Here is a 22,197-nt window from a genome sequence, read left to right as displayed (position 1 = left end):
TGACCAGGCCATGAATCATTTTAATATTGCTTATAAACTGTTTGATCCACCTGAAAAAGGTAATATTGCTGGATTTTGAGGACTATAGTTGAGTTCCTAGAAAACAAGTCAAAAAGAAAAGTTCCTGCGTGTAACCTGTAGCTTTTCTCTCCTTAGTTCTGTTATTCCTCTACTTTGAATGAAGACCTGCAGTCATCACTGTCCTTCTACTTCTCATCTTCCATGATTACTATCCCATGAGCTTTCCAAAGTCAACATATATTGTTTTCTAGGATCTATAACACTTTCTCAAGACCAAGTTCACTTGGCAGCTCAAATAGGGTAGTCTAGTTTTCTTTTTTCCCATGAAATGCCATGGTCTGGGAGCAAACTGGGATTGCAAAAGAGCCAAAGAGACACAAATGATATTTGAAGAAGTGGACCTTCCTACCAATATCTGTAAAATGTTCTGGGGCCTGGTCTCTGCAATGCCATGTACCAAACTGGATTTTTTTATATTCTCATGCTTTGCTTTTGAACTCAGATTAACATCATATTTTTTCCTCCCTATCATAATTCCACTTAAACTAACTTAGTTTTACTTGGGTGTTCTTTAAGATCCAAATCATACACCTTCTCTATTGTATTCTCATGAATACCAAAGCTGCAGAATATATATTGTTGACATGTGTTGGGAAAGTGCTTTTATACTTGGATTCCTCTTAGATTACATTCAATTTTAGTTATAATGAGTGTAATCCATTTGATACTGTTGACCCAAATTCCCCTGAGGAAAGCTGCAGTTCTGAATTGATATTTGCATCTCTGAGTCAACTGGGTAACATTCAAAATCACGCAGACTTCAAATCTGAAAAATGTCCCGTTTCAGGCTTATGCTGGGGGTTGTGACTAAGTTATATTGCAGAAATGTATTTCTGCAACACTTTAAACCTCTTGGTGTAATTTAATCTTGTCACTGCCCTCACTTACATGACACTTTACTTATCTGTACCCGATGTCTGTAAACACCTTAAGAGAACACTGACCATTAGGAAGCAGAAGCACCTTTCTCAAACTTATTCCTGGGCGTCTTTTCTGAAATCGTATTTCTTGTCCCTGTCATGCTCCTTAATCGTTCCTCTTCTGCAATAAATAGTTATTTCTCTCCCTGTTAGAATCCTTTCCTGTCATTCGTCATGTTATGAGTACCTTTTCTTGAGAACAGGAACAAAATCCCAGTAGGCTTCAGGAAGCCTTTAATTCTCTTCCATTCTCATGTTGTAGAAAATGGACACTCAGAGTGTCATCTTCTTCTGGAAGGATTTCATTGACAACTTTGTTTCAGAGTTTTGGGGTGCTTTGGAAAAAACCAGCCGTTTGGAAAGATGGAATTATTAGTATCGTGAGTGTTAATCTCAGTTTGATAAGTAGAGTGTCTGGATAAGGAAGCTCTTGAAAATTTTTTCAAGTTTAGTCTGAAAATTATTTAATACACAACAGGGACCTTGGAAGATTCTGGAGAGAAAACAGTTTTATTGAGTCATTACAGAAGATCAACTATACAGCTCAAAACAAGAGTTTATGATTTCATTTGACCTTTGACCAAGCTGGCTGGGTGCCCGTGCTCACAATGACAACACATATAGAGGCTCTCCAGAGATGAAGTAGTCTTAAAACTTGTGTATAGAGTTCCTTTTTCATATATCGTTGGAGGCGTGGGATTAGCCCTGTAAAATAGATCATGTGAATTTGCAGGTACAGAGATGATGACTTGCAACAGCAATTGCTAAGAGGTAAAGATCAAGCCATGAATCTTGCTCATCTGTTTAAGATCTTTGGGGTAACCAAGAAAAAAGAATATCCTTGAAGATTCAGGTCAGTCAGTAGGATAAACTTAGTCAGCTTGTTGTCTGGGATGACTGAGAAACACCAGAGAAGGTCTTCAAAAACAGGCTGGAAAAAAGCCTATCAGTTTAGCCATATATTGCTTTGGTGTTAGGGAACAAAGTGGGTGACTATTGTTTTGAGCTCCATTTTCTATGATTCTAAATTCCCAGATGCATCTTCAGGGTGACTCTACCTGCAGATTTTTGGGTAGCAAAAAATGTTATCAAATGCAACCATGGCAGAAGGCAGAACATGTACTTGTCTCAATCCTTTATTCCAAGTGAATATCCAATTAAACCATTCACTTCAGTATCCCACTGCTTTTCTCACTTGTTGGCTCACACAGGATGAGGGCAGAAAGGTGCTGCTGAACACCAGATTACATCCTGGGCAATAGGAAAACTATATAGACAAACACCAGCTCAGCATTCAAAACTTATATAAATAAAATACCAGAGGCCAAATTAAGCTTTTACTTTACTGTTTTCTTCAATAGGCAAATGCAAATATATTTCTCCATAATTTATGTCTTGACAGATGATAATGAATGTGAAAATGCTACTCAGCCTTGTGGAGAGCATGCCAATTGCACAAACACAGTGGGAAGTTATTTCTGCATGTGTGTGCCTGGTTTCAAATCCAGCAATGGTCAACAAACTTTTGTACCTAATGATGGAACCTCCTGCGTGGGTAAGTTATTAATGTCTGCCAGCTAGCTTTGCATTGTCACTCTTCTCTTATTGCTTCTGTTAATTATAGAAATCTAGCAAAATGCTTTCAGATTTATGAATTTTGGAGTCTGGATATAAAATTCCCACAATTTGGACTGGTACAGGCTTAGTATCCAGTTCAGGCCCACACTTCTCACCAATAACACAGCAGCTGCCTTTGCTTTCAGTAACACTTCAATCTTGACTCTGCTTGAAATATTTTTAATCCTCATGTCATAGTTTTAGACAACGACTATATAGTTAAGGTAACACAGAAATCCCTAATCCACCTATTTATGGTTCACTGATCTGTGAGCAAGGTGCTCATATTCTTAAAACAAAGCAGAGTAACAAAGTATTCTGCATTCAGGTCGCTCTGGACCAACAAAATTTTCTATATGTTTGACCTGCTGTGCTCCAAATATCTTTTGTTTAGGGGTTTTGGTTGGGATATTTTTGGTAATTTTTCAAGCCTGACTGAAAGCAATGAGCAAGATCAGTAGTTACCCTACCTCATGTGCCATCCATCAGCCTCTGTTCCCGTAGCAGTTGGATGGAACATGTTCAAGATTACAGGGGAGGAAAAGTTCTCTGAAAAAATGTTATTTCTGAACAACTATACAATACTTCAGGATTTCCTTTGAATGGAAGAACTGTAACTATTTCTCTTTTTTTCAAACTCCTGGTGATTTTCTCTGTGTGTTGCAACAGTCCTCAGGGAATGGGAAAATGAGAAATAAATCTATTGCCCTTTACACCTTTATGCTGACTGTGTCTCATTCTAGATATCTCCTGTGAGCTTGTGAGTGCTGACAACCTCTGTTCTTACTGCTCTTAATATCAGCAAAATGGCTCCATATTAAGCCAGAAAGTGATCTAATCAACATTTCTTGCCCATTGCTCACATCCATCTAAGAGCTCTGCTTTATCCAGCTGCTATGAATCGTTCTTAAATTAGCTGGGATTGAGACTGTTAGCACATTGGGCTGTAAATATTCTCACTGTTTCTGGTCCAGGCTTTGATTTTTATGTTATGACATTTCCTCAGCTTCAGAAGTTTTGTCTTCAAAGTTATTTCTCTGACTGTTCCTGTGTCACTTTAGCCTTTTGCCATTAGCTTGCTAATTTCTTTTTTTTTTTCTTTTTTTGCCCTCTTTACTGGGCAGACAGATCTTTTTTTATCCTCTACTGCTTTTTGCAAATCCATATGGGAGGAGCTGAGAACTTCCAAAACTCACACTGAAATAAAAAATTACCTGTGGGCACCTTTTCTCATTAAGCAAGTGTACCAATTAACTTTACCAAGCAATGAGTCCTAAAGACAACCTTTTGATCCACAATTAATTTTCCACTTTATCTGTCAGGGAAACCGTAATAGGATATTCTTTACCCACTGGATCTGCTACTACAGGTGGTACATAGGAGTTGCACACAAGCAGCTGACAGTAGTGTATTCAGGGTGTACCCTACACAGCTGAAGCAAAGACCAAAGTTATCATTGTAAATACAGTGCAAGTTACCCACTACCTCCCCATGTTTATAAGTCCCCAAAATATTTTCAGATTCTGCAAAGTCTTAAGTTTTCTTTTTAATATACGTGTATAATGTATATGGCAGTAACTTTAAAAATACAGTGGTTGAATTTTGGAGAGCATGCCATTATGCAACCTACTTGGTTATGCCATGAAACCTACCTGGAGTTCCCCAGGGTGCAAATGTGGTGCCTCACTCTGTGTGTGTGCTAGTCCATTTCAAAGTCCATGTGCATGTGTGTTCCTCCTCTCTTTGGATACGACACTAAACTTCTGAATACAAAGTGATTAGAACTTTCAAGTGAATCAAAAGAAAACATGGGATAACAGCTTTGAGAAATGCCAGTTCACCCTTAATCCAACCAGAATGTTGAGTTTTGAGTTGAGAGTCAACAGTATTTCATCCATGTTATCGGGCAGAATTGGTGAAGAGGTGACAATGAAACATGCAGATAGAGGAGCAACTGGAGAGTAGGAAGGGAGATAGAGGAAAAAGAGAAAGGAAATGGAGAAGAAAAAAAGAGGAATGCAGACATATTTCTGAAGATATTTTTCTGCTGTCCTGAATCTGAGTTATTAAAATCCATTTACTGTGTAAAAGCTATCCTTTTTGTTAGACTTCACATTTTATTTAATGTTCCTCTGCAGATAAAAAGGTGAAATATAAACCTGCTTTTTTTTCACCCAGGTCAAAAGAATAAAAACATGAAAATGGCCATCTTTAAAATGAAAGTGATATCCATGTCACTCTGCCTTTTCCAGGAACATGCTATTAGTTTTCTTCAGGTTTTTGTTAGCTTCTTCTGAGAGTACTGGGAAGGCACCCATTCTCCATCACATCCTTTTCTGTGACAGGGGAGTTGGACAGTGGATGGGATATGACATTATGCCACATCGCTAACTGTTCTTTTACCTGTGCCGTTCGTAGGCTTTTTCATTTCTACTTTGTGTGTGCCGCTGCCTTCCACAGTATGGAGACACGGGGAGGGAACATCTAGTCCTTTGCAATTGGACTTTTCAATCACTTGCAAGCTACTAATAAGCAGAAGGTATAATGTAGACATCAAGCTGTCTTGACTGACTGATGAAGAATCAAAGCTATGTAGGTACAATCCAGTAATTGGCAAGACTGAACATAATAACTGTTCTCAGTACTTTTAATTTAATTGGAATTTCCTTGCCTGCTGCAGTAAATGAGGAGTGACAAAGCACAGAAATAAAATAAAAGGTTATAAATCTATTTTCACACTAGCCTAAGTGGTGTTGGTGATATTATTTTTCTGATCAGAGCTATTATAAAAGCTTCAAAGTTCAGCTCCAGGATCTGTTTTGAATATTTACTAAAAGGCCGGGGCTTTTTGCAAAGCTATGGCGAATGCTCTTCTGTTTAAAATGCTGCTGTTCTTCAACCTTTGCTCAGGAATGTTGTCTGTGAAGACTGCTCACGCAAACCTTGGCTGCCCAGTCCCACTCCCTTAGTAGATCAAGGAGGACGGTTTGAGATCCTCTCCCCAAAGCTCTAGTAAAACTGGATTGCTGAAAGCACTGACAAGCTGTTGTCCGTGTGTGGTCCCACAATTGCATATTTGGTTAAAAAGGCATAACTACAAAATATAAAGAAACAAAAACCTACAGCTACCGCACACGGTATTTCAAAGCAAGAACTTAAAAGCAGCGTTCTTGCAACTGTCACAAATTGTTGGCTGCCCCCGACAATCTCATTGATTTAAAAGGGATATGAAGCTGATTAGTACCTTGCAAGATGAGGCATATTGCCTTTTAATTTTGTCATCCAAGAGATTTTTTTTTTCTCCAGGAGACAGTAAATTAGATAGGCGTGATACGGATTCATTCCATATGGGCAACTCAACTGCAGAAACTCTATTTGCATATGCTCGACAGGGTGTCTCTATCAGACTGTAAATAGCGATCCTGTTGCCTGACATGTGCCTTGGTGCTTGAGTTTCTGCTGCTGTTTTGGATAATCCTGACTTCTCATTAAAATATCCGTTACACTTAATATCTGACATAATTACAAAAGGAAGGGTAATTTGTGTGACTGCCCGATAATGACAAATAAATGATTTGCCAAACAAAAAACTTATGAAAAGGAAAATATCATAATAACCTTTAAATATTTACATCAGTATATCAGATGGAAACCTGATACTTAGCAATGGTAGTCTGGAAAATATTAAAATATTTGTTTATTTGTAAGTCACTTTAAGTTTTAGCAAAGCTTGTTGTCGTTTGCTGGTGTTTTAGCATTGCATTACATGCTGGATATCTTGTTAAGATGTACATGTCCTTCTCTGTGTAGCTGACAAGGCCAGAGGAATCTTTGGTATAAGGCTGGTGTTTGTTTTTGTTATACCAACTGCTATTGTCATGGTTTTCACCCTTGCCACTTCAATGCATCCAAACTTTCTCTGTCTTACACAGAGTCACCCAACAGGGCACTGACAGGCACCCACTTGTTTCAAAAAGAGCTTTATAATTTACTGATGTGAGAGGTTATTTAAATGCCAAGAGTAAGAACTTTAGCCTTATGTCTTTAAATGACAGCATTTAATTATGAGGTAGCCTGTGTATAGCACTATATCACGCTGTTTTCCCCCTTTTCTTCACTTTTGCCAGATTCATTGACGTATAATGTGGTTAGCTCCATGACTATGAATACTGAGGTCACAGAAACCACACAAATATGGATAATGCAAAACTCAGCTCATTAAATAGAAACGTTTGCAGTTTGGGGCATTAAATACGGAAACAAATTATTGCCCTAATGCAGATAATTATAATTTAACCTCATACTTTAAACTTCAGTGCTTGCGTCAACCCGTTCAAACACACAGCCTCCTTGGCAGCTCTCCCTGAAGAGCAGAGGTGGTTGTGCCGGGGAGGGCAAATGCGCCTCCAGCCCTGCCCCTCCTTCCCCTCTGTGCCGCGCCGGCGTCTGAACAGCGTTTCGGTGGGAGCTTCTGAACCCGCGGCTTGCGACGCGGCATTTCAGGCGCGCATCGGGGGCACTGCTCAGTGAGGGAAACGGGGACGTGGAAGTGAGGTGGGACCTCGGCCATCTACTTGAACCCCAGGAAGACATCTAGGGTTACTGGTGGACGAAGGGGAGGTGGAGAATTAAGCACAAAACAGCAAAAATTGTGTGGATGCAGAAAATGTTAAAATATTCCATTAAAAGCTTAAATTCATTTTACAGTTGCCCTGTATACAAGAAAGAAAAAAAAAAAAAACTCAACAAAAAAAAGCGTTCATCTGATTATTTACGGAGCCTTTCTTGCCATTAGTAAAGAATGTTCTACGACGTTACTATAAATGCTCTCCAAATAGGCAGACAGCCCCCAGGTATCCTTCAGACATCTTTCTGCGTTCCCTAGATATATCCACAGACATGCAGCACATTTTTCTGTTCTTCCACAATTCCTGTTTCTCTAGCAACCTTATTTCACATACATTATTGCTCATTTTTGTCACATTGCTTTTTGAAAACCACCAACAATCATGTATCAAAGTAAGAGGGAAAAAATCGTTCCTATATGCTAATGGTTCATTTCTAGCCCCCGTATCTGCTTTCTGCCTGCTCGATCTTAAAACCCATCCGGCTGCACAACGGCCTCCTGCCAACTCTGATGGCTGTTCTCCTCCGCTAATCGGTTAATCAGTTCTCCTTTCTCGCCCGTTTCTTTCCCAAATTCAGTGTCACGCCAGTTCTTAACTCAGGTTGTCTTCCTCTCTGGTTTATCCTCTCCCCTCGCTACCTTTTTGCTGTCCGTCAGTTCAGTTCCCAGCCTCTTCCCCTCTCAGGCTGTTCCTTTAAATCCGCTCGGGAGTCGCTTCATTTTTCAGCTCTTTTCGTCAGGTGTACCTGTCCCAAAGCTGTTCGCTCTCTTCGCCTTTCCAGCACAGCATTTCACAGTCCATTGCTTCGTTCTTCAGAATGATTTGGTTTTGTTCCCAGTTTACTTTCTCCATTGAGTTATTTGATCTTTATCCTCAGCCAACCAAATAATGCAAAGTAATCCCTACTCCAGCCAGCGAGTTAGTACCCAGCTCTGCTCGATTGATCAATTCATGGATTCCCTTTACCGGAATTCATCGGTTTTGCTCTTGGACTGTGCCCCACCCAGCTACTGAACCTGTCTACCTAATGGCAAATTATTTAGAAGCACAAAAACCATTTCAGGCAAATGTAATTTAACTGTGGATTAGAAAAAATACGCCAAGCACTTTAAAGGGCACAGAGCTTAAATCTTAGATTAACAAAATGGATAGAGTGATCTTTTGTAGCATCTTTTTAAAGCTGTGACTTAAAAGAGAAGGCTGCAGTTCTCTTTCTCTTTTCTAACGGAATTGTAAGGCTGAGAAAATCTATTTAGTCTAATCTCTGGAAAATGGATTTCAGATGATTTGCATCATGCTGAGCATTTTCTTATGATAGAATTAATATTTAAACTCATGGTTTTAAAACGTGAACAATGCAGTATTGTATTGTAATAAAAGTGATGGTATAAAAATATGATCAATTATGATTTATCCTTCTAATCCCTAAGTATTATAATTGGGAGGTGTTTTGCCATTAAGTTTGCCTGTTTAGTTTTTGCTTTTTTTATTCCATGAAATTTTATTATGAAACTACTTGCAGTGTGCAGGGCTATTATCAACAAAGCAGCAAGGTGTTAGTCTGTAAATACTTAATAAAAAATTCAATTTCTCCCAATATTTGCAGATGTAGATGAGTGCAGCAATGAAGGAACTGTTGCCTGTGGAGATCATGCGAAATGTGAAAACGTGGATGGAGGGTTTAACTGCTCCTGTAAGGAAGGTTATCAACCATCCACAGGAAAATTGCAGTTTAAGCCAAATGATGGCACTGCCTGCCAAGGTACATGATATTATAAAGGTTTATGTGTTATTATAGAGCTACATCTTCTGAGAAACCCACCAGTGCCTCTTTATCTTCAGTTAGATTAATCTGCGAGACATGAAAAAGAGGCGAGGCAACGGCATTTACATTTCCTGAGAATAGAATCGTTTTGTAAATGTATTTTTGCTAACTAGTATTGATGAAACCCATTTGAAATAATGGATACCTCCCCATAGTTGTCAGATTTGTACTCCCCTCTGCAAATTTGAGTTATCTCTTAACTTCACCTGTGGAAGTCCCAGGGAAAGGGGCCAAACTCTCTACCTGAGTAAAACAAAACCTCAGAGTCCAATCCAGTGCTGTAACTTTGACCAAGATAAAGTCTTAGTAGTTGAAGTTCAAGAATGGAGTGCTGTGTCTTATGTGCATAAAATCAGAATGCTGGTGGTTTGGAGAACTGCTTGGACAAGAGTTCTTACAATTACTATATACTGAATATTGATTAAACTGCAATATATAATTAGTTTCTTTTTAATTTCCACAGAAAATCCAAAGGCCAAGTGTGAGTTATACAAAGACTGCATAAGTGAACATATTAATAGAACTTTAGCCAGAGTAAGTAGCATTGGTTTATAGATTAATTTCCAAATCCTTTAATTGTTTCTGTTTGAAACTGTTATTTCAATCATAATAGTTCTTAAGCAGCTTTTAAAAAATGCTTGAAGGATACAATTGAACTTTTACAGAAGCCTTTTTAACAATTTCAAATTATTTGAACTGGGTTGTGTGTTCAAATCGTGATAATAACTTGCTGGGAATCTGTGTGTTCTGTTTCTAGCAAAGTGAGTCATGATGCATGAAAAATTCAGAAGTGTGGTAATCATTCAACTGTGTCTCTAATTTCTGAAGTTACACATTGCTGCAGCTACTGATGTGCAATTATTTGCTTGTTCAGAGTGAAAGGCAGCAAGATAGCTTACAAAAGTAATGTCAACAAGTGACAAAATATAAAATGGAGCAATGACATCCTGGTATGCCAAGATATTTACTCCTCAAAGCATAGTATGTAAAGTGGTACAGATTTTATAGGCTCCAAGACTCTAGACTCAAGATTTTTTCACCAGAAACAGAGATTCGTGAAGTAAACTAAAAAAAATTTTAATGAATCCACTATTCATTAGTCTGCAGCTATAGTATTGTCTAATTTAAAAGAATAAATGAAACATAAGCATAAATACATTAAACCCAATTGTATATATTTGCATTTTATATTAAGCAGTTTGCTGAAGTTACAAGGTTCAGAAAAATATTCATTTAAAACCTTTTATTTATCTAGTGCAAGAAATACATTGGATTAGCATGCTTTCTATGTTCACCTGCAATGTAATACTTCATATGAAATATAATACATGCTCACCATGTTTACATGCAAAGACATGGTAAATGCCACAGCACGATCTTAGAGTGAGATTTTTTAAAAATAGAAACTCAAACTAAACTTAAATCAGAGCGATACGTCAAAATACTTCAATTTTATGTAAATAAGAGTGTGTCAGATTTTAGCCTATTTTTCAGCCTGTGTTCTAGTTCTATTCAGCTGCAAAGGTAAAGCAGGCCCCATAAAAGCTATTCAGCAGCAGAGACTATGGATCTTACAAAATCAGGTGTTGAGAGGGTTTTTGATGGATAAAATCTCATCAGAATTCAGTATTGTGAAGTAAGAATTCTTTTCTTATTCAGCCATGAGACCGAAACTTGCAATCTTAATCTTCATCTCACCCTCTCTAGCCTATTACTTTTTAAATTAATTGTTTTCTGTAAGTGCATTTAGCAGTTCATAAACTGAAGTAGTAAAGGTGACATAGGCAATATATTTTCACTAAACTGCATGCTTTATAATCTGCATTTGAAAAAAAAAACAAACTACAAAATATAGAAACACTGCCCATCTGCTCCCACCTCTTCAGCTAAAATTTAACAGAAAAGAGTCAACAGAGTAACCGTATCACTGATTCTGAAGTATTTTTGCAGAACATTTGCTAGTGCATTTTGGAGCATTAGGGTAAATTAAAACTGAGCTGCGGTAGTAAAAAAAAAAAGTAATAATAGCACATGAGTGTTTTCTTTGTAATAATAGTTGCTTGTTAGGGTTATACCAGACATGTGTAACACCATTACTTTATAGGTCAACCTGTTGATTTAATTAGTGCCTCTCTTTATGCACTCAAAAGCATAACCCTTTTACGCGTCTTAAAAGCCAGTAGGTTAATTCTCAGAAATCAGTCATTTGCATTTGGTTTACTTTCCCTTGCAGAAACGCAACTTCACCTGTTTCATTAAGATATGAGTTCTTGTATTTTTCAGATTAGTCATTTAAAAACACCCCTGGAGATGCTGCAAGAAATTAATAGGAATACTTTGGGACCACTTTTACCTGTAGATGTGATTTCGTATGTTGAAGCACTATCTTACTCATCGCTGAATACCATGCGTTACTCTGTTTCTGACAATGAAGTGCTTCGTAATACAACCATTAACGTGAGTGGATCAAGCTTTAAAGTTGTGGGTTTTTCTTATTTTATGAATAGCATATGACTCTTCTGCTTAAAAATATTCTTTTACTTACAGGTTTTTGTTAACACTGTGAATAATTTTTTACAAAAAGACAAAAGTGCAGTCTGGGAAGCTCTTCCCGTAGATAACCAAAGACGGAGCCTGACTAAGCTGCTGCATACCGCAGAACAAGCGACACTTCTCATGTCGCAGAACTTCAAAAAGACAACACAGCTAGATGCTAATGCAAGTGAGATAGGTAAGATAAAGAAAATGAATCTAAGGTATACTTTAGATGTGGATTACACTGAGGATTCTTTCGGCACATTTATGAAGATTAGAAATGGTGTTATGTGAAACACACAGGTGTTAATTTGTATGAGTGTCATAACTAACACCTGACTTTCAGTGTAGTATCAGAATTTTCAAAGATTGACTATTTGAGCCCAGAGCCTGGAGTCGCTGTGGGACTTTTTAGAGTCTCCTTCAATCTCTCATTATAGTCACACACTCGCAGTGAATCTGGATGCACCTTATATGCACAAAATTATCCTATGCATCTTACGTGCATAAAAACACCAGTGGAATGAAAATTGGATTTGCTCTATATAGATTTTTTTACTCTCTTTGGTTCAGTGAAGGTATTGCAAATGATCGTGGAATAAGGATTGTACCTAGTGAGTCCAATTTTGTGTGGCTTTATTTTCAGAGAAATTTCTCATTTTCAGAGGAATTCCAGAGGGGAATTGGTCACTCTCAAATGCACTCCTTTGCTCTCCTACCTTGCCCCTGTGTGCTGGTGCCTTCACACTAACTTCTGCTGATTTTCCTGCAGTACTAATAGTTTTAGCATTCCTTCAGTGGAACACAGTAAGGCTAATACCAGCTGTTTTCAAAATCCTAATAAAGCATTGCTGATTCCTTTGGCAATGGCCACGCTTTCATTTTTGTTTTTTTCTGAATGTACTCAAACTGTATGTGACCTGATTTCTTATTTTAGATTCAGTACAGTCCTTCAGTGCCTCTTACTGGTTTGCCGTAAGATGACTTGATGAGAAAGATTCCTCCTTTGGTCCCGAGGCAGGTCAAACCACCTCTTCTTCCCTCGCCTTTCTGCAACTAAATTAGCAATAGTGATGAAAAAAATTGGGAGGGATTTGTTCCATGACATAAACTCTATAGAAGCAGATTTAGTGCAGAGCATCGCTGGGTGTGCGGCAGATCCAGAGTAGGGCGAAGAGCTGGCTGTAAGGGCTCTTCTCCCCCGACCCCAGCTGAGAGCAGAGGCTCTCGTGGCCGCAGAGCTGAGGCTATGAAGGTCAAGAAGAGAGGGTTCAGGTGCAGCCTCTGGTGGCAGTGTGGACATCAGTTAGACCAAAGTGACAAAAAAACAGCTGATCAGGAGAATGGGAAGGAATTTCCATGTTGAAAGATCAATCATTTTCGGCTTGCTTTTGTTCCAAACTGGGAAATTCTATGAGCTCTTTTCCAAACTGACCCCAAACAATAAATTTTTTTGTTATTGATTCTCAGCATGAATGTATTTTCCAAAGGGCTTATACACGCCCCACACATCTATTTTGGGACAAGACCCACAACATTACCCCTCTCTCTGCGCTGCTTTTTATGGTGCAAGCTCTGGAGCTACAAGCTTTTCAAAACTCCAGCTACAGAAAACTATTTCTTACGTCCTGACAAACATTTTCTGACAGCTGGTCTATTGAATAGTTCATATTATTTTTGTGTGCAGTGCTATAAGCAATGCAGATGGTCTAGCTTAGTGATATTCCTCCATCAGTCAAGTTTTAGATTTGTTTGTTGTTGTTTTGTTTTTTTAAAAAAGGCCTGATTGACTTTTTTTTGTTCCCGTCCTGGGTGATTGAAACTCAGCACTATAATGAACCAAGTAAAGAGCTCAATGTCCTCTAATGTAGTTTTTGTCCTGAGGGGTGATACTTGTTTGCTTTTTGACAAGACACATCATTATTTCATGGTGCAATGTGCATTTGGTAGCATGGATAGATAACTATAAAATACATACTTTTCAAAAACGGGCTTTTATCAAATGTTACTATTCAGTAGAGAATTTTATGCTTTGCTTTTTATAATTGTGATTTGTGGTCCCTTTCAGAAATGCATTTTTAATAAAGCAATAGCTCTTCCTAAAGTAACCTACATTATTCTTTCCAGTGCCTAATTTAATGCAAGGTAAATAAAAGACTATATTTTTCATGGAAAGAATAAGAAGTATGAGAGCAAAATGTATGCACGAAAATAACAAAACATAGAGGTTTAAGCAAACATGCTGTATTAATAGCATTTTTCTTGAAATATTCAGCACAATGATATATTCTTAAAATTCATGGTAATTATGCAATCCAATAGCACATTTATTAACCCAACTGTAAATTATGGTAGACAATAATGGAACTGTGATTTATACAGTATTTTTCTTCTTTTGCAGCACTCAAGGTTTTTGCTTTTGATTCACACCACATGAAACACATTCACCCTCATGTATACACAGGGGGAGATTACATAAAGATCTCTCCAAAGAAGAGAGAGGACTCTCATTCTAATGGTAAGAAAAAACGTTTAGGTAGGTTAATAAATGGTAGGTTAATAAACACCTTGGATAGACCTGTACCCACCAGTAAATAACCAAATGTGCAGTTTACCAAGACTGAGCTTCAGCCCTGCTAACTGTAGAGGAGTCAAGGTATATTTATCACTATCTCACCTACCCCTTTGTTGTCTCAAGGCTGATATTTCTAACATTTCCAGTGGCACTGTGAGTATCCAGTGGTTTTAAAATTCAGAAACGCGAGTTTTATCTTTTTCTTGGCCATAGATATGAGGGGTAACTTTGGACTGGCCCCTTCAACTCTCTCTGTGTCAGTCCTCCTCCAAAAATTGAGATTTTCTCAATTCTCTCAAAAAAAAAAATTCTCTCTCAAACTCTCTTTTCTATTTAGAGAGTAGCTCACTGGGGCAAGACCATGTATTCTCCAGTACCCAAACCAGCAGGGCCCAAATCCTGGCTTGGACCTGCGAGTGCTACAGAAATGGCTTACAACTACTGTCATCATTAAAAATATAGAAATGTGTTTACGCAGTTCTGGAATTAAACCACCTAACCTAATAAACACAGAAAAGATGTTTTTAAGTCTTAATCTTCCAGCTGATCTGAATCTCACCGACTATCAGTATCTAAAAATATGGTTTATCTTGGTACCAGGGAGAAAAAACCCAACATTTTTTCAGATCAGCATTGCATCCTAAAACACCTTTGCTTTCTTTTTCCCTATGTGTCTTCCATCTTGGCTCCACAGTAATGGAAGCCAAAGCAAGCCATGTACTTCAGAAAGGCCCTGTATTTATCTCGGGTCTGAGCCATTTTAGTTTATGAGTCCTGACACCACGTGTGTAGCCGATTGCAGAACAGCAGCAAGCATATATTACCCTAGGAAAAAAAATATATGCATATATCTAATTAGAATTTCCAATGCGAACACACATTTTTATTTCTAATGGCAGTTACATTGTTTTAAATAAAGCTATATTTCTTTGTCTCTAGAACATTTTTAAAAGTATTCCACGAAGATTCCATCTGTGTTGCATATTTTATGCAATAGCAGTAATAATGTAGATTGTTTATTGTTTCCTTAATGTCTTCAATTTTGTTCTTCTATAAAAAACCCACAAACTACTAAACATGGTCTGTTTGATTGATAGGCACCGTTGCAGTTGTCTTTCTGCGGTATAGCAATATTGGCTCTTTGCTTTCATCGCCTAAAAACCGCTCCTCCAAAGATACTTCAGAGCAGAGACAGACAGTAAGCTCATCAGTTATAGCTGTTGCAATTAGCTCAGACCCACCTACACTCTATGAGCTTGAGAAAATAACATTTACCTTAAAGTATGCCAAGGTAAGGCTTTTTTTAATTAACAACTTCAAATAAAACAAAACGATAGCTAATTATTTTATGTATGGTAACCATACGTGCCGTGTAGGATATATTGAGACATAATTCTGTTGTTTGCTGACGTGAGTTTAATCTTATTAGAGAAGTAAAATTATAGTCTTAAATGTGACATGCTAAGTGCAGTATGCTAAATGTGATACAGCTGAAAAGTGCTACGGGACTAAGGCAAGGGCAACAATGCCATCTTTGCTGGGTATGAATAAAATGTAGATGCCCGAACCAGAAAATATTACAGGATCCTGACAATTCTGTATTTAGGTGAGTTTCTTCTGGAAGTTTATCAGGTGGTTAAAAAAGCATACTAAAAAAAAAAAAAAAAAGAAGAAATGCAAGAAGTTAATGCAAGAAGTCAAGAAGTTAACCTGCAACTAGGAGTTAATAGCAGAATGTATAGTATTGCAACTTCATTATTTCAGAAATCTGAATGCATTAATTTATAAATCAGAGTTTTACTTCCAGTATATATAGATTTTGCTGACTTCACTTGTATGTGAAGAATAATCTTACATGGCACAAAGAATTACCAGAAGCGTAAAAAGAAAGTGAAACTGTAGGGATGTGGGCAGTGGGGCAAGGTGTTAACCTTGGTTACGCAACTTTTAAATTTGTTACTTGCCTTCTAATATTTGAGATAGAGAACACCTTCATATAAATTTGCATATATTTATACAGCATCTAGCATAGTGGGGACCTTATCTTTGATTAGTGTTAGCAAGCACTAACCGTAATAAATAATACTGACGCTCTTAATCATCGCTGTCGTCGCACCTGACATAGCAGGTGTGCTCTGACCCTGGCTTTACCCCAGATTACTTTGTAAAATGCACAGAATAAATCTGAGATTTTGAACTGCTCGTTTGGAAGGGACTGGGAGCAGGACACGCAATGTGGCTGTAATGCAGGTGCAGGGTCTATATAACAATGTTTTCAGTAGTTAAAAATTCCAACACCTTTGCAAGTGCCAGAAGGGTTCAGTAATCTGATTAGCCTGCATGTTTGGTGGGGTGTTAGCTGTGTGGATAAAAAGCTTCCATCCCCAGCCATGTTTTAATTGCTTGGAACAGGCCTTGCAGAATGCGCTTTCTGTTTCCCAACCTTCCAATGGTAACAAGCAATTTTTAATGAATTGCGCTGGCTAACGTGAGAAAGGTCTCTTGATGGGAAATATCCTGCCTTTTGCCATCAGTAAAACATCTTGTTTCTGTTCCAGATCGCGGATAAAGATATTAAATGTGCATTTTGGAACTACTCAGCAGACACAATGAATGGCAACTGGGCTACAGAAGGCTGCGAGCTGACACATTCCAACTCCACTCATATCTCATGCAAATGTAATCATCTGACTCATTTTGCTGTTTTGATGTCCTCAGGTGGCTCTGTTGTAAGTGCTATTTTAATTTAGTGTTTTAGCTGATACTTTCTCCTGTCTTCATTCCTAATGTTTTTATTTCAGTGCGATTTATGTACTTTTCCCCCTCTAAGTTTTCTCATTTTTGTTCAGCAAACACCCAATTTATTGTGCACAGGGCAAACAAAATTCCTCCCATATGTGTTTGAATTTCCTTATGTCCTTTCTGCAGTGATTACAGAGCAGTGATGCAGCAAAGTATCTTGTTCCAAGTACACAGTCTGTTGTGCTTATTTTTGGTGCACTGCTTTTAATTTTAAATCCCACTTTAAGACTGGTGTGGGATTTAACTGGCATTCATTGGTGGTCAGTAACCATATGGCCCAGAATTTCTCTCTGACAAAACTTTGCCACCCGTTTGTCTAACCTTGGCATCTAAAAATCTGCTTTAAATTCTCTCCTGAGGGTTTGCAACAGCACAATCAATTTGAAGTTTATGACTATTAAACATGGACGTTCGTGACCATCACAAAATCCTGAGAATGACCGCTCAATTTATGTCACTTTTCTATTAAGAGGCAGCATAGATTTCCAGGGTCTACGTGAGGATCTGCAGCAGCTCAGGTCCTGCCTCAGGAGGCAGCTTTATAAGGTATCAGAACTGACAGCAAGCAGAATATTAGCATGAATATACTGTATTGAGACAGTTCTCTCAAACTGTGAATTTCATGCTGATAGAGGCTGTTTCCTGGTTGCTAAATAGCATCCTAAGTCTTCAGTTCGGATATAAAACCTTTTCAGGTACTTATATAGTTATTTTGAAAAGGAAGGCTGGGAGGAGAATAATCTCTGGTCTTTTATTTAGAAAAAAGATACTTAGATATGTTTTATGGTCAGCTGAATACTATCCTTATGCTGATGCGCAGTCATGGATTTCAGAGATTCTTTGTGCAAATATCAAGCAGCAAATGTAACCCTGCTCCTACACAGAAAATATTCACATCCAATATTAAAATAGCCCGTGTTTCTTTGGAGAATGTTCATGTTACGTAGCTGGAATAGCATTTGTTTGAAGTGATTGTTATTTCGGTCTTGTTTTGATCATGTTGCAAATTCAGGAAGACTGTTCTTCAGTTCTGCTTATCTAAGTCACTGCTGTGATAAATCCTTTTATATTAGAAAATGTTCATGTCATATTAATATATGTCCTGCTGCCAGTGTATGTGTCATTCACTAAAATTATCTGATTTTTAAAAGCATATTAGGAGATACTGTCGTTAATAAAAAGGTTTTTTAAGAAATATCAGAAAATGCAATAATGTATGCAGTTCATTACTAATTTCCCCTAGAATTATATCTGCCTCACCAAAAAAAACAATACTTTTTAGATTATCCAAAGTGTACATTTGCAGTGAAAACTCTACAAACAGTTTTGATTAATATTTTGAAGAAAAGAACTGTATTATAGAACGAGGTCTTTCTTTAGAAGGTACAAAGCTATTCTTCTAAATATTATATTATAATTTTCCCCCAGGGTGTTACAAATTATAACATCCTTACAAGAATCACTCAGCTAGGAATAATTATTTCGTTGATTTGCCTCTCCATGTGCGTTTTTACATTCTGGTTCTTCAGTGAAATTCAAAGCACTAGAACAACAATTCACAAAAACCTCTGCTGCAGCCTTTTCCTGGCGGAACTTATTTTTCTGATTGGAATTAATATGAACAATAATAAGGTGGGTATTTTTCACTAGTACCTTTATTTTGCTTTGTAAACTAAATATATAGTATAAGATAAGATCTTCCATTTACTTCCAGTATTTCCGAGTATCAGTATGAATACTCTAGTGACACTGGTTTCCGGTCTAGTAACAGGAAATATAAAATGGTCATGTAAAGAAGTAGGGTCTTCATCTGAGCTGGTGCATATTGACTTTGCTCCAGGGGGTTCATTTAAACTTTGTCACCAAGACCGGTCTCAGTGTGTTTAGCATTTTCACTTTTCATTTCCATTTGGGTGCTGTACAAAGCCACATTGGTGGCTCTGGGCGATGATTTTCCCTAAAAGCCAGGCCAGAGCTGCGGTCCCAAGCTGGCATTTAAGATACTGCGCTCTTGGCTGGAGGACCCCTTGTCCTTCTACATGTGAGGTCTTGACCTGTCCCGGTTGCTTTTCATACAAGTTGGGCTGTTGATTCTTGCATCTCAGATTAGTTTTAGGAAATTAAATTATGCATAAATTATAAAAAACCCTACTATAAATAGCTGAATAGGATTTAAAATTGCTTGAAAAAATATGAACTGTGATCGCTGAGGTAGCAGTCCAGCATCGATTGATTGAGAAAAAACATTTTACAAACACTTTGTAGTAAAAAAAAAGGAATTTCAGAAATAACTCCTTGTGATGCCTAATTACATCTCTTTCAAAATCATAAAAATAAACTTTGTCTAGATCAGGAAAGCATACAGACTACTCAGCTGTAACTATGAGATTAATCTTGTCAATTTGTTTATGCAGTTTTTCTGGGAAGATGTGCACCAATTTTAAAAGTTGAACGTAGTCCCCTTATTTTACCATTTGCTACAGAAAACACTAATGAACAAGCGTGCTCGTGGGTATAGGCCAAGTTCTTGCCAATCAGCATTACACCTGGGCTGCTGAACCACCACTTTAGAGTCACTAGGTTGCTGTGCATATGCTGTTACTGTAAACAGAGGCATTTTAATAGAATTATGACTCTTGCTTTCTCTGATTTTCTAGCTCTTCTGTTCAATTACTGCTGGATTACTCCATTATTTCCTTCTAGCTGCTTTTGCATGGATGTGCATTGAAGGTATTCACCTCTACCTTATAGTTGTGGGAGTCATCTACAACAAGGGTTTCTTGCACAAGAATTTCTATGTCTTTGGCTACGTCAGTCCAGCCGTGGTTGTTGGAATCTCTGCTGCACTGGGATACAAATACTATGGCACCACAGAAGTGTAAGTCACTGTTTCTATGTCCAAGTCAACATATATAAGAATGCAATAGTCACAATTGCACATTTCAAGGCATTTTCTGCTGTTTACTTTTCAGATGTTGGCTCAGCACAAAGAATAACTTTATATGGAGTTTTATAGGACCAGCATGTCTCATAATTCTTGTAAGTATAATTTTCATTTTTTATTGTAGTACATAAAATTGATAATAAAAGGTGTTCAATAATCACCCACCCATTGCCAGCATAGCTGTGAGTGCTAATTATAGGGCAGAATTGGCTAATTTAGAGCTTTTTATAGTGTCTCTAAATTATTTATATGCTGTACATCTAAATACTTTACTAGCCTGAAAAATGGATGTTTGACCAAAAAAAAAAATCAATATAAGATTTTTTTTCTTACTTGTTTTCTTTCTTTTAACCCATTGCTTTGAGAAATTCTGTGAGCCGTTTCTGGTTTTTAAGAGATAGAATCTTTGTACGTCTTTGGCATCAGCATGGCTCAGCAGAAGGTGTACACAGACACTAGCCTAGCAGACAGATAATCTGGTTTTTCGAATGTTGTATGACTTAATCTCTTATCAGTGATCGGTCATCTTTGTAAGATTAGACTGTCATCTTTATGGTTTTATCACTGGCGTGTACCCTGTCATCATCAAAGCTATTTTAAACCAAATTGCGACGTCAGAGAAAAGAACCCGCTATTTCACATGGGCAGACAAGGCAAGTATTGATAGCCCTATTTCAGCTGTGAAGAGGGCCTCTTTAATTCTTATTGGAAGTGGTTTCAAACCTGCAAATTTGGCAGGTATTATATGTTCCACTCTGAATCGAGACACTTTTGGTGCCTCAGGAGCATTTCTAAGTGCTGTAAAGTTTAACAAACGATTCCAACTGTAATGGGGCATTATTGTGTATGACTGGGTTGACAGTGAACTGGCAATAGCTGGAGCTAACAGGAGGAGAAGGTACTATGGTGAGGCCTCATGACATCTATGGTTACATCAGTTATAACCCTTCGTTGCTTTTTAAGCTACATGGTGATAAATGTGAGGATTTGTAAAAAGGAGCAAGTAGCAGTGCCTAAGACACACAAGGTGATAGTAAAACAGTTTTATTTTAATGTATTATCCATTTCAAAGTATCAGGTATAATTCTGGCCAAATTCCACCCCAAATTCCTCCTGTAGATTGGGGATAGGCTGGAAGTAACCTGCCAGATGCAACTGCAGGGTGATGCCTCCCCATCTCACCCTCCTGGTGAGCACAGCAGACTTCGAGAGAGGCAAGGCACCACAACCCCCTTGGCTCAGTGCTTCTGGAGTCAGATGGCCCTGACAGCTGACAGGTTACTACGGTGAAACAAAATCGTGGGACGTGACCGTCCTTTACTAGGAAATTCTTACAATTCTTAGGTTTAGGTTGATGATTTCCTGTTTCCTCTTTGGACCTTATCTCTTTCTTCCATGAAGGCAAGAGAGTTGGGATTTTTTTGTTGTTGCTCTCATTCCTGTTCCTCATCTGCCTTCAGGTGACGATTAATGGGCAGTGATGTATCACTGCACAGTTAGCACAGGAAAACTGCATTATCAAAATGTACAAAATCCCCCAAATTTATGCATCTGTAACCTTGGTTTTACCTCCAGCTGGGCTGTGCCTGATGCAGGATCTTGGGTCCGCAGTGCACAGGCAGAGCAGGTCTGCGGTGGCTTTCATTTAAGTCTAGCTGGCTGCAGAGGCAAATACTGCAGGCTGGGCTCACGGGCTCATAGCTCTTCTTGGAGAACTCCAGATCTCCCAGCAACCCCTGTGAATTACTAGAAGAAGGAGCGGTGAGGTTGGTACAGGCTGTATGCACCAAGGCAGTCCTCCTATTTTTTCTCCCACTCCTTTGCCTAAGTGAAGCCACACAAAGGAGCTGTAGCTGGGCAGCAATTAGCCCTGTGGTTGTTTTGGTGTTTTTTGTCTGTTATGGAGGTATTTTGTGGTAACTTGTTTTCACGTTATTCATATACTTTCATTATTGTCTCTTTGTAATCGTGCACTACCTGGGAGGAAAGGCAACACACTTTCAGCAAGCTGCTTCATCTGCTGTGTGATTTTTTTTTTTTTTTTGAGCATTTGTTTTGACAGGATGATAGCAAATTGAAGCCTAAACTGCAAGAGGGATGTTTTCAAAGAGTGCAGTGAGCTAGGTAACTTTCTCACGCTCTATCCAGGTTATTGTCTAAGGAAAATATGGAAAACCTTATGAAAATAGCCACTGACTCTAGAAGATGAAGTTGGTGTTAGATGTCTTCTCTGTTAAAGGCGTGCTGCTGGTGATTCTGTTTCCATTGTC

At 38.1% G+C, this 22,197-nt stretch overlaps 1 protein-coding gene across 1 annotated transcript in view; it reads left to right on the top strand.

Annotated features, from left to right (window-relative positions):
- ELTD1 (EGF, latrophilin and seven transmembrane domain containing 1) overlaps window positions 1-22,197 on the top strand; it is a 41,160-nt gene that overhangs the window by 3,368 nt on the left and 15,595 nt on the right. The window contains exons 2-12 of the mRNA XM_010285399.1: window positions 2,363-2,556; window positions 8,853-9,008; window positions 9,535-9,605; window positions 11,355-11,528; window positions 11,619-11,802; window positions 14,008-14,124; window positions 15,279-15,472; window positions 16,740-16,910; window positions 18,412-18,615; window positions 19,641-19,861; window positions 19,956-20,022. Coding sequence (XP_010283701.1) covers window positions 2,363-2,556; window positions 8,853-9,008; window positions 9,535-9,605; window positions 11,355-11,528; window positions 11,619-11,802; window positions 14,008-14,124; window positions 15,279-15,472; window positions 16,740-16,910; window positions 18,412-18,615; window positions 19,641-19,861; window positions 19,956-20,022 — 1,753 coding nt within the window. The remainder of the gene's footprint in view (window positions 1-2,362; window positions 2,557-8,852; window positions 9,009-9,534; window positions 9,606-11,354; window positions 11,529-11,618; window positions 11,803-14,007; window positions 14,125-15,278; window positions 15,473-16,739; window positions 16,911-18,411; window positions 18,616-19,640; window positions 19,862-19,955; window positions 20,023-22,197) is intronic.

This window comes from Phaethon lepturus, unplaced genomic scaffold, assembly GCF_000687285.1.
Source record: "Phaethon lepturus isolate BGI_N335 unplaced genomic scaffold, ASM68728v1 scaffold12684, whole genome shotgun sequence".
Lineage (NCBI taxonomy): Eukaryota > Metazoa > Chordata > Aves > Phaethontiformes > Phaethontidae > Phaethon > Phaethon lepturus.
This window is presented reverse-complemented; position numbering and strand designations above follow the sequence as displayed.